The 13,965-nt window shown below is 37.9% G+C and overlaps 1 protein-coding gene across 1 annotated transcript; it reads right to left on the reverse strand.

Annotated features, from left to right (window-relative positions):
- Positions 1-2,263: 2,263 nt before the first annotated feature.
- Positions 2,264-4,950, reverse strand: LOC111921557 (uncharacterized membrane protein At4g09580). Its single transcript, XM_023917137.3, has 4 exons — positions 4,286-4,950; positions 3,031-3,298; positions 2,714-2,884; positions 2,264-2,623 (listed from the first exon to the last, which is right to left on the reverse strand). The coding sequence occupies exons 1-4, from the start codon at positions 4,546-4,548 to the stop codon at positions 2,492-2,494; spliced, it is 834 nt and encodes a 277-aa protein (XP_023772905.1). The 5' UTR covers positions 4,549-4,950; the 3' UTR covers positions 2,264-2,491.
- Between the last annotated feature and the right edge of the window lie 9,015 nt (positions 4,951-13,965).

The following is a 13,965-nucleotide window of genomic DNA, read 5'->3' on the forward strand; positions in this document are numbered from 1 at the left end:
AAATCAAGGGGAAAATAGTCTTTTTAGGTAAGACAGGGACCAAACGCGTAACAAAAATAAACATTAGGGACCTTCCGAGTTAAAAAAATAAGTTAAGGACTAAACGCGCAAATTAACCTAAACCATAAGGACCATTCGTGTAATTTACTCTTTTTATTAATTTTTTATCCGTAATTTCTAAGAGTTGAAGTTGTAAACTAGTTTATTAATATATAAAATTCTTTTATTTGGATCTCTCTTTTAGGAACGTTTCTAGATGTTTCTATCAAATTTTGAAGGGTTATAATTTTGTTAAAAGTTTTCATCTCTTGATGAGAATTATAAAATTTTGAAGGGTTATTGTTACGTTTGAAGTTTTATATACTTATTTTGATCCATTAAAGAGAATTATAAGACTAGAGGGTTTGGATGAGAAACTTCTCTTTTTGTAGGCTACAATACCACCTAAACTTAATGAATAGGTGGGAAGCTTTCCTTACTATTTGTTTTTTTTTTAATTTTTTTAATAAAATTAATTCATTTTTATGATTATAATTTTTAAATTAATAATAAAAAATTTAATTAAATAGAAAATGAATTTCATTAATTAAAATAAAAATTACAATAAACCTAAGATTTAATAAAGTAGAATATTAAAAAACACACACATCCACAAACAAAAAATCAAACAAACCAACAACCTATGGAAAATGTTTTTTCATAATTTTTTCCCTCTTTATCATCACGAGCTCAAAAGTCAGTCCGGAGAGATGGTCGGTGTTTTCCATCAAGAACTTCATATCCTCCATTTCTTGTCTCTCTAGACGCTCCTTCCTTGCTTCTTCTTTTTCTTTGTTGAACATCAAACGTTCAACGAAATTAAGATTATATCGATCAAACGACGTTGTTATTTTCCGCATTTCGTCAACGTCCATGCTGAAATCCGATGCAACCGAAGAAGACCCTTTTCCCTTCCTTTTTGCTTTGTCCCTACCCATCGGTCGTATAATTTCTTCTAGCTCGATTTCGTCCTCCTGGTTTAAATCTAGACTGACCCGAGGCATCGGAGGAAATTGTGTAACCACTAGAGCCCGTTTTTGTTCGCTTTGATTGTTGTACTCCAAAAATAAAATCTCGGTCGTATTTTTCCACCTAGGACTTTTAACCAATAATTTCTAACAATTGTGCCACTTGAATGGTTTTCCGACTTCCTTAAGGTAAAATTGCAAAGCTTCTTGAAGTATTTCTTCAACGTCTTGGCCGCTTTTCCGTTGGGTTTTAGGTTGTTGTATAACCCGTTTATTTTTGAAACCCCCTTTGCTATTTCTCAAAACTTCGAAACCGTTCTAAAATGCGAAACCAAAAATGATTTCCCGGTTGTGCATTTCCCGTCTTCGAATCCTTAGAAATGTCAACCCAAACTTTTACCAAAACTAGCTCTTCTTGCGGAAGGCATTTTGTCGGCTTTTGTCTTTCCGGTTGTGCGACACCCTTGCGCGCTTGTTGTTTTCCTTTGCGTCGTTGTGGGGGTAGTGTATGTTGAGTTTCGAGAACCATCTCTTCTTCTTCTGAGTCATCCAACTGATCGACAAGTTGGAATTATTGTCGGGTTTGGGTTTAGGTTTAGGGTTGAGTTTGGGTTTGAGGTTGATTTGGCGAATGTTGATCGGGAAAAACAACAAAGTTTGAAAACATTTGTGGAATATCATTTGAAACGTGGACCGGGTAATATTGTCTATCATTTTGGTATTGAAATTGTAATGGAGATTAAATGGGAGCATCGAGTTGGGGACGATAAACTCCTTATGATAATGAATTGATAGCAAGAATATTTCGAGTAGAGGTACTTAAACTCGAAACAAAAGTTTTTTTTTCTTTTATCGGAGGTTGGGGTTTGATTGTCGGGATTCAATTTTTCTTTTTGAAGAAAATAGAGGTTGAGAGGGTTTGTTTGAAGGTAAATGAGCATGAGTATTTATAAATGTTGTAGAGGGTTAAAAAAAATTAAATTTCAAACCATTTAGCCATTGGAATTTTAAAAACAAAAAACAAAAAAAAAATAACAAAAAAAATCACATTTTACCCTTCTTTAGTGGTTACTTTTAAAAAAAAAACATTTTCTACCCAATCACGAAAGGAGCGAGAACGCGGCAACCGAGCCCCTCATCCCCTTCCCCGCGCAGGCCTTCTCGCACTGCTGGTGTGGTGTTCATCGGAGCGGGAAAGGTCCCTCCGCTCTTCCCGCACCTGGCTCCGTCCGGTCTAAGTAGCGACAATAGAAATATAATCGACATAAGATTGTTTCCCATACATATAACAAGTATAATAGAGGTTAACATATTCGGAATCCTTCCATGGGTCTACATTTAGTTTACAGTCTCCTTATACATTTTGTCACTTACTATGCCCATCCTCTTGTATGGGTGTACGTATATCATAGCAATAGGGCGTGTAGCAATAATGTCTTGATGAAATGTGAAAGTAGAATGGTGTGTGTTTATCTATATTTGGTTCATTCATATATCCGTTTCCTCTTTAAGAGTGTTGGCAGTATGGAGATGGATCCAATGAGGAAAAGTACAGTTAACGTCTTCAAATCATATAGATCTTTAATAGACTTCAGATCTCCAAGAGCAAGCCCAGCCTGTAACACAAAAGCAAATAGATAAAAAGACGTAAATACCCCCCTTCTAGAAAGAAAAAAAAAAAAGCTTGTCAATGGAAACATACATACCCTGACGGTAATATAAGAGGCTGGGATGATGCCGACAACTGTAGCCAAAAAGAAGACATGAAATGGAATATCCACAATCGGAGATGCCAAATTAATGAAAAGGTTTGGTAAGCTTGGAGTTATCCTTAGAAACAGCATATAATTTAGCAGCTTGTCTCCACGCTTTGCTATCTGAGATGAGAATTACAACAATCCAATCAAATAGAAAGAAACGAAGTAAACAAGCAAATCAATGGAAGTATGTTGCTATTTCTTGCATTTAACCCCGAATATAATCCTATAAAAAACAAAGGAAGTGCGTAGGTATATATATATACCTCTGTCTGAAAGAATTTTAACTTTTCTGGCCACAGCCAGGAGACTATGGGTCTTCCAATTAACTTTGACAGAAAATAGCAGGATGATGCACCAGCAGTGGCATTAAAGACAACCAAGAAGATGCCTTTTACACCAAAAAGGGCTCCAGCAAGTAACGACATGAAAATGGTTCCAGGAATCATAAATGTTTGCATGAATATGTAAGTCGAGCAGTAGCCCAGAATGAACTTTGTTGGGTAAATGTTTGCATATGTTCCAAGCTCATCTCTGTTTTTTTTTTTTAATATAAAACAAAAAAAAAAAAAAAGGAATTTAAACCAATCCGAAACATGTAAATGGATGACAAGTTCCAAACTTAGATGCTTACTTAATTTAATCTTTGTCTTTACAATTTTCTGATGGTCAATGTTGTTTCTTTTTTACTTAATGGGTACATGATTTGATCTAGTAAGTCATACTTATACATTGGTTTTTCTTTTCGACTTGATGCATAAAGAACCTAGCTTCTTTATAAATTTTCCCACATTTATTTTTCCTTTCATTTCCCCAATTGTGTCGTCAGTCTCTCAAGAAGGGATGGAGACAAGCAAACCAGGATGAGGCATCCCATTACCAACCACTCGCAATTCTTCTTCCAAATTCTTTCCACATTTTGGATTTGCATTGTGTACTTTGTGAGTTGCTATGGCCTCTAGCCTAAATTTTGTACACAATGGTGATTCTTCTTAAGCAACCTATTTAATTTTAACGCATGGCAGGATTCATTCATTGTCATAATCCATCTAATTTCCCTATATGTTCCTTGATTTTCTCTCCAAAACCTTGAGAAGAGAGGGGAGACTCTAAAACATGTATAGATGTGGATAGGACCGTGTCCAGCTGATGTAGGACTCCAACAATATGCAAATGAAATTCCCACCCAAACTATTTAAGTTACCTAGCCACACAATGTATGTTATATAGTATATTGTTGAACAGAACTTACCCTGAACTACATGTAAATTTTGGTAAGACGTCACGTAATAAGTATATAACTCGAATGCAACTCCTTAAAACAGATAACAGCCCTAGCTTTGAGCAAAGAAACATAATAAAATTTGAACAGTTTACTAATAGATTAGAAATGAGAGACACTAAGAAGTACTATACCAAAAGAATTGCTGTTTACCTACAGGCTCATCAGTTTTCAAAAATCAATAAAAGACATATGAACTCCTATAGTAAAGAAAAAACAATGCGAGTTCTGGTACCTACTTGAGCATTCTCAGATCCGATATGGAGCGAGGCAGCTTAAGTTTGCCATACTCAGCAGCTGGCATTGTGAGATAAATGCAGAACAACCCAGTGGAAAACACCAAGAAAACACTAAAAGCCACCGTAAATTCCCATCCAGTCAGCGGAAACCTCCCGTCTAATTTGGCACCTATAGGCTTCTTACTCGTAGGGGAATCTTCGGCAGTCTCTTCATCCTTCATCAACTTTCCAGTCTCCACGACGATATTCCTCGGCGCCGCCATCAATAAGAAAACGCGTTGACACCACAGACAACAACAAAACCCTCAAGCTCCACCATGAGATGCTGAAGACGAAGTAGTTGATGCCATCAAGGGAGCAATATTTGCTTAAATTATCTCGATTAACCTGGGTTTTGTGGTGTTTAGCTTCAGCTTGAGCTCGAACACGGAACTTCAATTGGATCTACAAATTTGAAGGTTCAAGAATTGCAGATCAATCGGATTAAGGTAGTTTTTAATTAGATTTTAGTCAACTGGATGAGCCCTAAAATGGAAGTTAGTTTTAGATGAATCGAATTGGGAGAGATTTAGTCGTCAATGGTGGGCGGAAAAGGCAATGAAGTGACGACGCTGAAATCAAATAAGACGCGTCTAATCGTCTATTGCTTTTAGGAGGAGTGAAAACGTTTTCAATGATATATACGGCAGGAAAGCAAAAACCAAACATATTTGCTTTGAACTTAAGAAGACGTATTGACGTGTCTATATACGTTCAACCACAATGCCGTTTATTTGGGTAGTTTATTATTTTCACTAATGGTAACTAATTCGATACTAATTTCAAACTCTTACAAATCTCTGTTAAAGCAGGAAATCAAGGAAAAAAAATTGCACATTTGTGAGCTAACTTTCATAGCAACCAGTGATTGTGTGTGTGATTCACACAGAAGTAGTTGTGATAGTGACTGAATTGCGATTCACATGCTATGTTGTTGGTAGTTTGTTCCTTCATTTTGAGCGGTTGTAATAGGTTTTGATAGTCGATTGTGAGGTTGTTCTTGATAGTTTCTTGTTGTTTGATAAGAGTTTGAAATGAGGAAAGTCTAGGATATGTATGATGTGCATATGATTGGTTTATAGTGCTAGTTTAGTGACTTAGAGGATTCAGGACGGTTTTTGAGAAAAGTACATATAGGTGTGAAAGTTAGTATTGGACCCGTACTACTGAAAGCACAAGATTACCCAAGACAAGGACGAACCTGGGGATTCTAAGGAAACCTGTGTATTAGTAATTCCCTCGAGTTTATGTTGATGGTTTCTATGTTTATATTTCAGTTTGAGTATGGTGGTCACTCGAGGAGGAGGTTCAGGTTCAAGCCCAAGCTCAGAACCCATTGATGAGAGACTGTGTGAGCTTATTGCAGCCGAGGTTACTCGTGGCATTTTGGATGGTACCCCTATGATGTTTGGTACCATCAAGGAAGGGATTATGGAGCTCATGGATGAGCAGCTCAGAGCCTTTCGAGCCGAGATTGTTGCAGGTCAGATAGGGGCACAAACTCCTTTATTTCGGGAGATATGTAGATGTCGAATATAGTTGTGAGGTGTCGAATGTCATTGATTAGTTTCGATAGTTTGTAATGTTATTACAAGGGCATGTTATGTTTCGAAGCTTACTGGTCTAGTCTCTTGTATTTTTTTTGTTCACTTTCATGTTCCCTATAAATAGGGAAGTGTACTAGAGTTAGAAAAGAACTTTTGTGTAATTGTCTAAAACATTTTGTACTCTTTGAAAACTTAATTGAGCCAAATAGATATTATTTAGATCTTGTGTTTAACATTCTTACTTTTACTTTGATCTCGCAATACATACTCGATTTCTTTGCAACTACATTTGGTATCAGAGCAAGATTCACACAGGATTGTTCTAATTTTCTGAGTTTTTGCAAAAGTTTTGAGTCTCGTGTTAGATCTCAATTTTCCGCTCTTTTGCTTCAGAAAATCATATTAGATCTTCTTTGCAACTACCCGGTCCGACCATTCTAAGGTGCCGACCTACCCATGTCAAGCCATTCTTGGGTGCTCACCTACCCGTGTCGAGTCATTCTGGGGTGCTGGCCTACCCTTCGGTCCAAACAACATAATTTCAGGGACTATTTCACCCCTACCACTACTACCACATATATCATAACATAAACATACTGTCAGACATCTCTAAGGTGCTCGACCTACCCTTCGGTCCTAACAACCAAACTTGCGGACTAGTCCCCTCCTACTACCACTATCACATATAACATATCATGCTAACATATAACATATCAGGTAGTAGCAAACCATAAAATTATCACAAGACAATCATCTTGACTATAATCAACTACTAGTGGGTCGGCCTTGGTGCCTTAGACCCACTTCTACTAGAAGGTAACTCACCTCGATGTCGTGTGGTATCTGCAGTCCTCGGCACGGGAATCAACTCGTCTCTACCCCTCAATCCATATACAATAACCTCTCTCGATTACTAATACATACTCATAACCCCTTACAAGGGTCAACCCAAGTCCAAGTCAAAGCCAAGGTCAAACCCTGGTCCAAGTCAATCTTGGTCAAAGTCAACGTCCAGTTGACTCGACTCACCGAGTTGGTCCACCAACTCGTCGAGTCCCCACTTCTACAAAATGTTAAGACCCCGTCTCTACTCCCCGAGTCTAGCAAGAGCTCGACGAGTTCTCCTTCAACCATAACATTGGGACCATCTTCAAACGACTCGGCGAGTTCATCCTTGAACTCGTCGAGTTCATTTTCATTTGAATGAATGAGTCTAGTCTATGACTCGCCGAGTTCTCCTTGAACTCATCGAGTCCGTCTTCATGAGGTTGGGATATTTCCTTGAACTCACTGAGTTCCTCCTTGAACTCGTCGAGTCCTTCGATCTTCAAGTCCATGACAACCTCCTAACAGGCTAAGTGTTCCTTCCACTCAACCACAAACCATTTCCATAAGGCATTTGGGGAAAATGCGACCCGAGTCGCGCTAGTCACCCTAGTGACTCGTTGAGTCCTTCTTTGTCCAAAACCACATAGTCGGTTATAATAGGTCTCAATCTTGGTCAAAGTCAACGTCTAGTTGACTCGACTTGCCGAGTTGGTCCACCAACTCGTCGAGTCCCCACTTCTACAAAATGTTAAGACCCCGAGTCTACTCGCCGAGTCTAGCAAGAGCTCGACGAGTTCTCCTTCAACCATAACATTGAGACCATTTTCAAACGACTCGTCGAGTTAATCCTTGAACTCGTCGATTTCATCTTCATTTGAATGAATGAGTCTAGTCTATGACTCGCCAAGTTCTCTTTAAACTCGTCGAGTTCGTCTTCATGAGGTTGGGACATTGCCTTGAACTCGTCGAGTTCCTCCTTGAACTCGTCGAGTCCTTCGATCTTAAAGTCCATGACAACCTCCTAATAGGCTAAGTGTTCCTTCCACTCAACCACATACCATTTCCAGAAGGCATTTGGGGAAAATGCGACTCGAGTCGCGCGAGTCACCCAAGTGACTCGTCGAGACCCTCTTTGTCCAAAACTACATAGTCGGTTATAATAGGTCTCAATGCATCAAAACCATAGATCTGGCCTCCTGGAGTCCATTTTACATGTAAAGCTACAAACTTGATGTCTATACATGGGACCTTTGGCTCAGAAAGCCATAAAAAGGGGTTTATATGTTACATGGGTCTCACAAGGCCATAAAGTTGGCACATTTATGCCATGGGAACCCTCAATGGTTCCAGATCTAAAGTGCAACTCCACATATACATACAAATCCGAGTATAGCCGCTCAAAAGCTTAGAAAAGGTAGAAAAATAGCCCCAAAACAAGATCTAGGGGATAGATGGTCAAGGTTCAAGCTTTTTACCTTAAATGAACTGAGAATGAAGCAAAACCTATGGATCTACTAGTTTCCACTTGAACTCCCAAGCTTTCTTCTTCTCTCCCAACTTCAAATGCACATAAAAGTCACCAAAAATCTCAAGAACACTCACAAGGGGCTTAGGGTTTCGAGTTAGGGTTTCTCTGGGTTGGGAGGGACAATGGGGGTTGGATTGAGGCAGAATAAGACGTTTAAATAGGGTGCAAACCCTAATATTAGGGTTTCCTCCAGACAGCTCCTACTCGTCGAGTCGGTCCCCCGACTCGTCGAGTAGGTCACTAAACCTCCGAGTCCAAAATCGAGTCTACTCGACGAGTTGGGCCTCCAACTCGCCGAGTCCTAGGACAAAACTTGAAAAATACTTGAATTAAATACGTACCATGGACTGGGTGTTACATCAACATCAAAATGTTGGTGAGTTCATAAGCATGTTTGAGAAAATGATTTGTATAATTTTGTAATCACCAGAAAATCCTATATTTTCTGAAAACAGTTCAGTACGTTTGTGTCCGATATTGTATTAATACATGTGTGTTATTGTTTACTAGTATGCAAAAGAAAATGAAGAAAATGCAAGAGAATGTACAGAGAATGCCCCCAGACAACCCTATGTTGTCTGTAAAAGAGAATGCTGGTATACCAACCCCCAAGGTTGAGTACTGACGCAAGTATGTTCCCGAGTAATCCAATTAGAAAAGTGAATGGTCTCCCGTAAATTTATAATGTTAATTCCTCTAAGTGAGTCACTATAACCATACTAGATAATGACAATTTTGCCTGTCATGGCATTGTTGGACGCCGATGGAATAGAATAAGGCTTTCGTCACCCTAGATTGGTTTAGTCTAACTGTAGCGAACAACTCAGGTGTGGGGTGTCATCCCTGTATAGATCTATACACAAACTCCTGCTCTCCCTCCAGGAGACTCTGGTTATAACTACAGGCTATAATCGTACACTCAATAGGTGTCCACCGACACGTCTCAATAGATCCTTAATCGAATTTACGCTAAAAAAAGAAAGAAAACATATAAGGTATATTCTAGGCCCAATAAACATGCAAGTAGGCAACTAAGGCCCACTCAGCATGAAAATTATTTCCAGACTGAAAAGGAATGAGAATGTATATATTTGTCCCAATATACATGTAAAAGGACAACCAAGGCCCAGTAAACATGTAAAAGGACACTAAGGCCCACTAAACGTGCAAAAGGACATTAAGGCCCCCTAATCATGTAAAAGTACACTAAGTCCCACTAAACATGTAAATGGACAATAAGGCCCACTAAACATGCAAAATGACACTAAGGCCCACTAATCATGTAAAAGGACACTAAAACCCACTAAACATGTATATTATTTCCAGACCCAATAAGGATGTATATATATATATATATATATATATATATATATATATATTAAGTACATATAATTTAACATGTCTAGATGTTTTAAAAGTATATATAAGTTATACAAACTTGCATCTAACACATGTATAAGAGCTTTTAGCATGATACAAATAATTTCTTGTTTTTGACCTTTTTGTCTCTGTTTTTAGAAAAATTATAGAAAAATCATCGTAAGTCGAAATTTGGATATGTAAACTCTGAGAGTTTGGAAAATGAGTCTACTTTATTCATAATTTTTATTATAATTTTTAATTATCACACCCCGAAACCAGGATGGCGAAATCGTTTCGGGGTGGAGGACGTCATGTTTAGCATCACAACCATTATACAATAGCAATCATAGTAACACAACCATTACAATGAATATATATATATATATATATATATATATATATATATATATATATATATATATATATATATATATGAAAAATGTTTACATCAGTCTGAATTTTTTTTCAATTACACCAAAGTATGTAGAATATAAAAACATGACTCTTATTGCTCCGGCTCCTCTAAATCCAAGAAGTACCTGTCTACCGATTTCCTGAGAATACAAGCAGATTGAAAGAATATTATCAGCATAAAGTTGGTGAGTTCATAAGCATTTAGTTTTGATGGAAAATTTTTCTTTGATTCTTTTGAAAAGTGTTCCTCAAGAAAATCCCATATTTTCTTATGAAAAGTAGTGTTGAAAGAGTATCTATTAGTAGAAAATAAACATTAGTTCTGGAAATGCCGGTGTTATCCTGGGAAAATCCCATATTTTCCCTAAAAACAGGTTAACCGTCCTAGAGGTAGAGATGCAAGTTTAGAAATCCCTGATTACTATCAGTGTATTTATGAAAGTAGTTTTGTTACTCCAAATAAAACAATGAAGAGTAGATTCCGTAAACCAAAGTTAGTTTATACTTATTTGTGAGTCGTATAACCATGCTTGATATGACCGAGAGACCTTTACAACGTTCTTCAGGCATTAAGGTAAATGGCATATGTTCACCCCAGGCATGCCTGCCTAACTGTAGCTAGCAGTTCAGGTGTGGGATTGTCAGTCCCGAATAGATCTATTCACAAATCTCATGCTATCCCTCCAGGAGACTCTGGTTATACTAATAGGATTTATCCATGTACACCTAAGGGTACAGTATTGAAGTAAAGCCTCACAATTCTGTATAATCTAGTTTACAAGCTAAAGACAATATAAAACAATATTTATCCTTGAATAAATGTACTTTATACTCCTGAGAAAATATATAGCATAAACTAAATCTACCATAGTTTATACATATTCATCCATGAAATCTGATTTAGTAGAAACTGCCTAGAGGGTTATCCCAAACTATACCCATTATAGTTTATTAGAGTTGATATGGAAAATGCTTCTTAAAAACCTTTCTGAAAGCTATGAAGTTAGATTTCCAAACTAAAAGTTTCCCTTATGCTCAACATATTACAAAAGGGATAAAATATCCGAATATGTTATTAAACATGGAAATCATTGGACTGTATTAATAAGTTTAAAACTTAATAAAATACTGTGAGTTCGACTTGTATTCCCCCCTGAAAACATTAAAAACACGGAAAATGTAGGGGTATGAACTTACCGTTTGACGTGTGATTCGAATGTACGATCGTTAGGGATGTTGAGTGTCAAGTGTAGCCTCGAGCACAAACGGACCCTATTTAACATATAACGATACATATATGGATATAATTAATGTATAATACAACTAATCATGATAAGTGACACCCTACGGGACTAGGAAACACTTGGGGCAAGTGTTACAATCACATATGATTGTATGAAGGGAGTGTGAGGCCACACAAAGGAGTCTGCGGTCAGAGTGTGCAGTTGCACACTCATGAAAACACGCAAAAATGGTGATTTAGGGTCAGATCTAGTTACCCTGAGTGTTTGTGGTTCTACCCCTGTAGTATAACATGAGTTTTAAGGCCTAATGAGCAATAAACTAGGGTGTGCGGCCGTACCACTTCACGATCATGCTAAAGTGGTCGACTTTAAGGTGAATCAAAGCTCAAATCATGAAGTCTTTCAAGTATAGCATGCTAAAAGGATGGAATACTTACGTTTTTGAAGCCTTAGAAGTGTTTGTGGATGATAAAAGTAGAGAGAGAGGTTTGTACAGTTGAGGATAGGGGGAATGAAGTGAAAATGAGCCTCATCTATATATAGATAATGGGTGTGCGGCCACACACTCGGGTGTGTGGCCACACACTCATGTGTGCGGCCACATACTCGGGTGTTCGGCCATACACTCGGGTGTGCGGCCGCAAACTCATTTGTGTGGCCACACACTCCCCTTGATGGAGTGTTTGGCCTTTTTGCAACCCTAAATCTTAAACCAGCCCATCCCTAATTCAAACTTTGGTTGTACAAGGCTTTAGATCATCCAAATAGGCTCAAAACAATGCTAAAAGATAGCTGAAACGAGTTTCACATTGATAGTATTGACTAGTTGAACAAGGTAGAAGTTCCAGGGTGTCACATTAATGGCCTCAAACTAGTATGAAAATGTTCATCTTCACTGACTGGTCCGAAATCCTTCCGGAAATGATAGGCAGTTTTGAAAAAATCACCAAAAATTGTAGAAAAATCGTATGAATGTGTAAGATTAGTCATTTTAGGTATAAACCTAAACTTTTTGTATGTAAAACAGTTTTGAAAAATATTATAATTAAGGTTGTCAAAACAGTTCGTAATTAGACCAAATCGTTTCGGTTAAAAGCTGATTTTTGAGTTTATGTTATACATGTTTGAACACAACACTTATTTTTGCTATTTTGAGTGTATAATCCCAGATCTACAAGTTTATATGTAATATATATATGACAACACATACCTTTCTCATGGTTTTTATGAAGATCTAAGTGATAAACTTCATGTTCAAGTAAAGATCTAAAAGTTAAACATATAACACAATGGTACATGCAAGTATCCAACGGTTAAACGAGAGTTGACTTGTATCCTCCCCCCGAAAACATGAAAAATACGAAAGATATGGGGGTATGAAGCTTACTTTTCTTTGAAGGTTTCAGTTTTGGAAGAGGATTGGAGAGGTTTTCGGCTTTAACAAGCTTTCTTGAAGTGATTTTCGAGATCTATGAAGTTCTAAGAGCATGGATCATGAAATGAAGTGTTAAGGAGTGAAGATTATCATAAAATGAAGTTAAACACTTAGATGAGAGAATAAGTTACCAATATTATGCCCTTTGATGAGGAGTTCTTGAAGCACACACACACACTCTAAATTTTTGAGAGGTGGAAGTGGGAGGATGTTGGAGGTTGTAAGTTAGATTTGAAATGATGAATGAGGGTGGAGAGGGAGAGAGTGGCCGAGAGATAGAAAGAGGTGGGAGAGTTGAGAGTTGACTTATGAAGAGAGTGATTAGAGGTTTGCATGGATACATGAAATCTTGCATGGATATCCACTAGGTGATGTTGAGGTGTCAAACTCTATTTCCCTCTAATTTGTTATCCTTTTTTTCATAGTGGGCCGAGAATGAGAGGGGAAAAGAAGAGAGGAAAACTTTGGGCCATACTAGCTCATCTTTGACATTATGAGGCCCAAGTTGAGAATTTTCGGCCCATTGGGCTCTTCTTGACGGTTCACGACCCAAAGGTGGTAAAGGGGTAGGGTTTATGGCCCATCATAGTTTCTTAAGGTGATTCATGGCCCATAAAGGCCCATGAGAATAAGTGAGTTATTTTAGGCCTAACATGGCCCAATTGCTATGGTTTGACAAATGTGGGCCCAACCAGAGCCCAAATGGGTTTCATTGGCCCAAAATCATCAAATAAAAGGTTTACTAGCCCATTAGGCCCAATAAGAGATTCCTAGTCCATATTAAATTCGAACCGGGGTATTTAGGGTTTCAGACCCATAGTTAAGTATATGAGATGTATTGCATAAGTTTTGAACTTCACTCAGGAGTTTTGATCCAAATGGATGATTTTAATTGAGCATAGAGTTTGATATCCTCTTAGAGTACTAGTCTTACAATAGTTGATGTTTACATGAAAACAGAATTTCCTAGCTAACATGCTAGTTGTGACATCATCCCCCAGTTAGAGGGAATTTCGTCCCGAAATTCTTTTGAAAGGTAGGATCATGAATGAGAGAATAAGTGAGGGTACTTTTGCTTCATCTGGTCCTCGCGTTCCCATGTGAATTCCGGTCCACACTTAGCGTTCCATCGAACCTTCACAATCGGAATGCGACTCTGTTTCGTACGCTTCACTTCCTATCCATTATCTCGACCGATTCTTCGATGAACAGGAGATTCACGTTTATTTTGATATCTTCTAGAGGAATGACAAGGGTTCCATCTGATAAGCACTTCTTCAAAT

The sequence above is a fragment of the Lactuca sativa genome, chromosome 4 (assembly GCF_002870075.4).
Source record: "Lactuca sativa cultivar Salinas chromosome 4, Lsat_Salinas_v11, whole genome shotgun sequence".
In the NCBI taxonomy this organism is placed as follows: Eukaryota; Viridiplantae; Streptophyta; class Magnoliopsida; order Asterales; family Asteraceae; genus Lactuca; species Lactuca sativa.

Bases quoted from the DNA above. Each gene is read 5' to 3' on its own strand.
- LOC111921557 (XM_023917137.3), bottom strand. From the start codon at position 4,548: ATGGCGGCGCCGAGGAATATCGTCGTGGAGACTGGAAAGTTGATGAAG. The intron at 2,885-3,030 runs GTATATATATAT...TTCTCATCTCAG, and splicing joins TAAAATTCTTTCAGACAGAG to ATAGCAAAGCGTGGAGACAA. The intron at 2,624-2,713 runs GTATGTATGTTT...TTTGTGTTACAG, and splicing joins CCTCTTATATTACCGTCAGG to GCTGGGCTTGCTCTTGGAGA.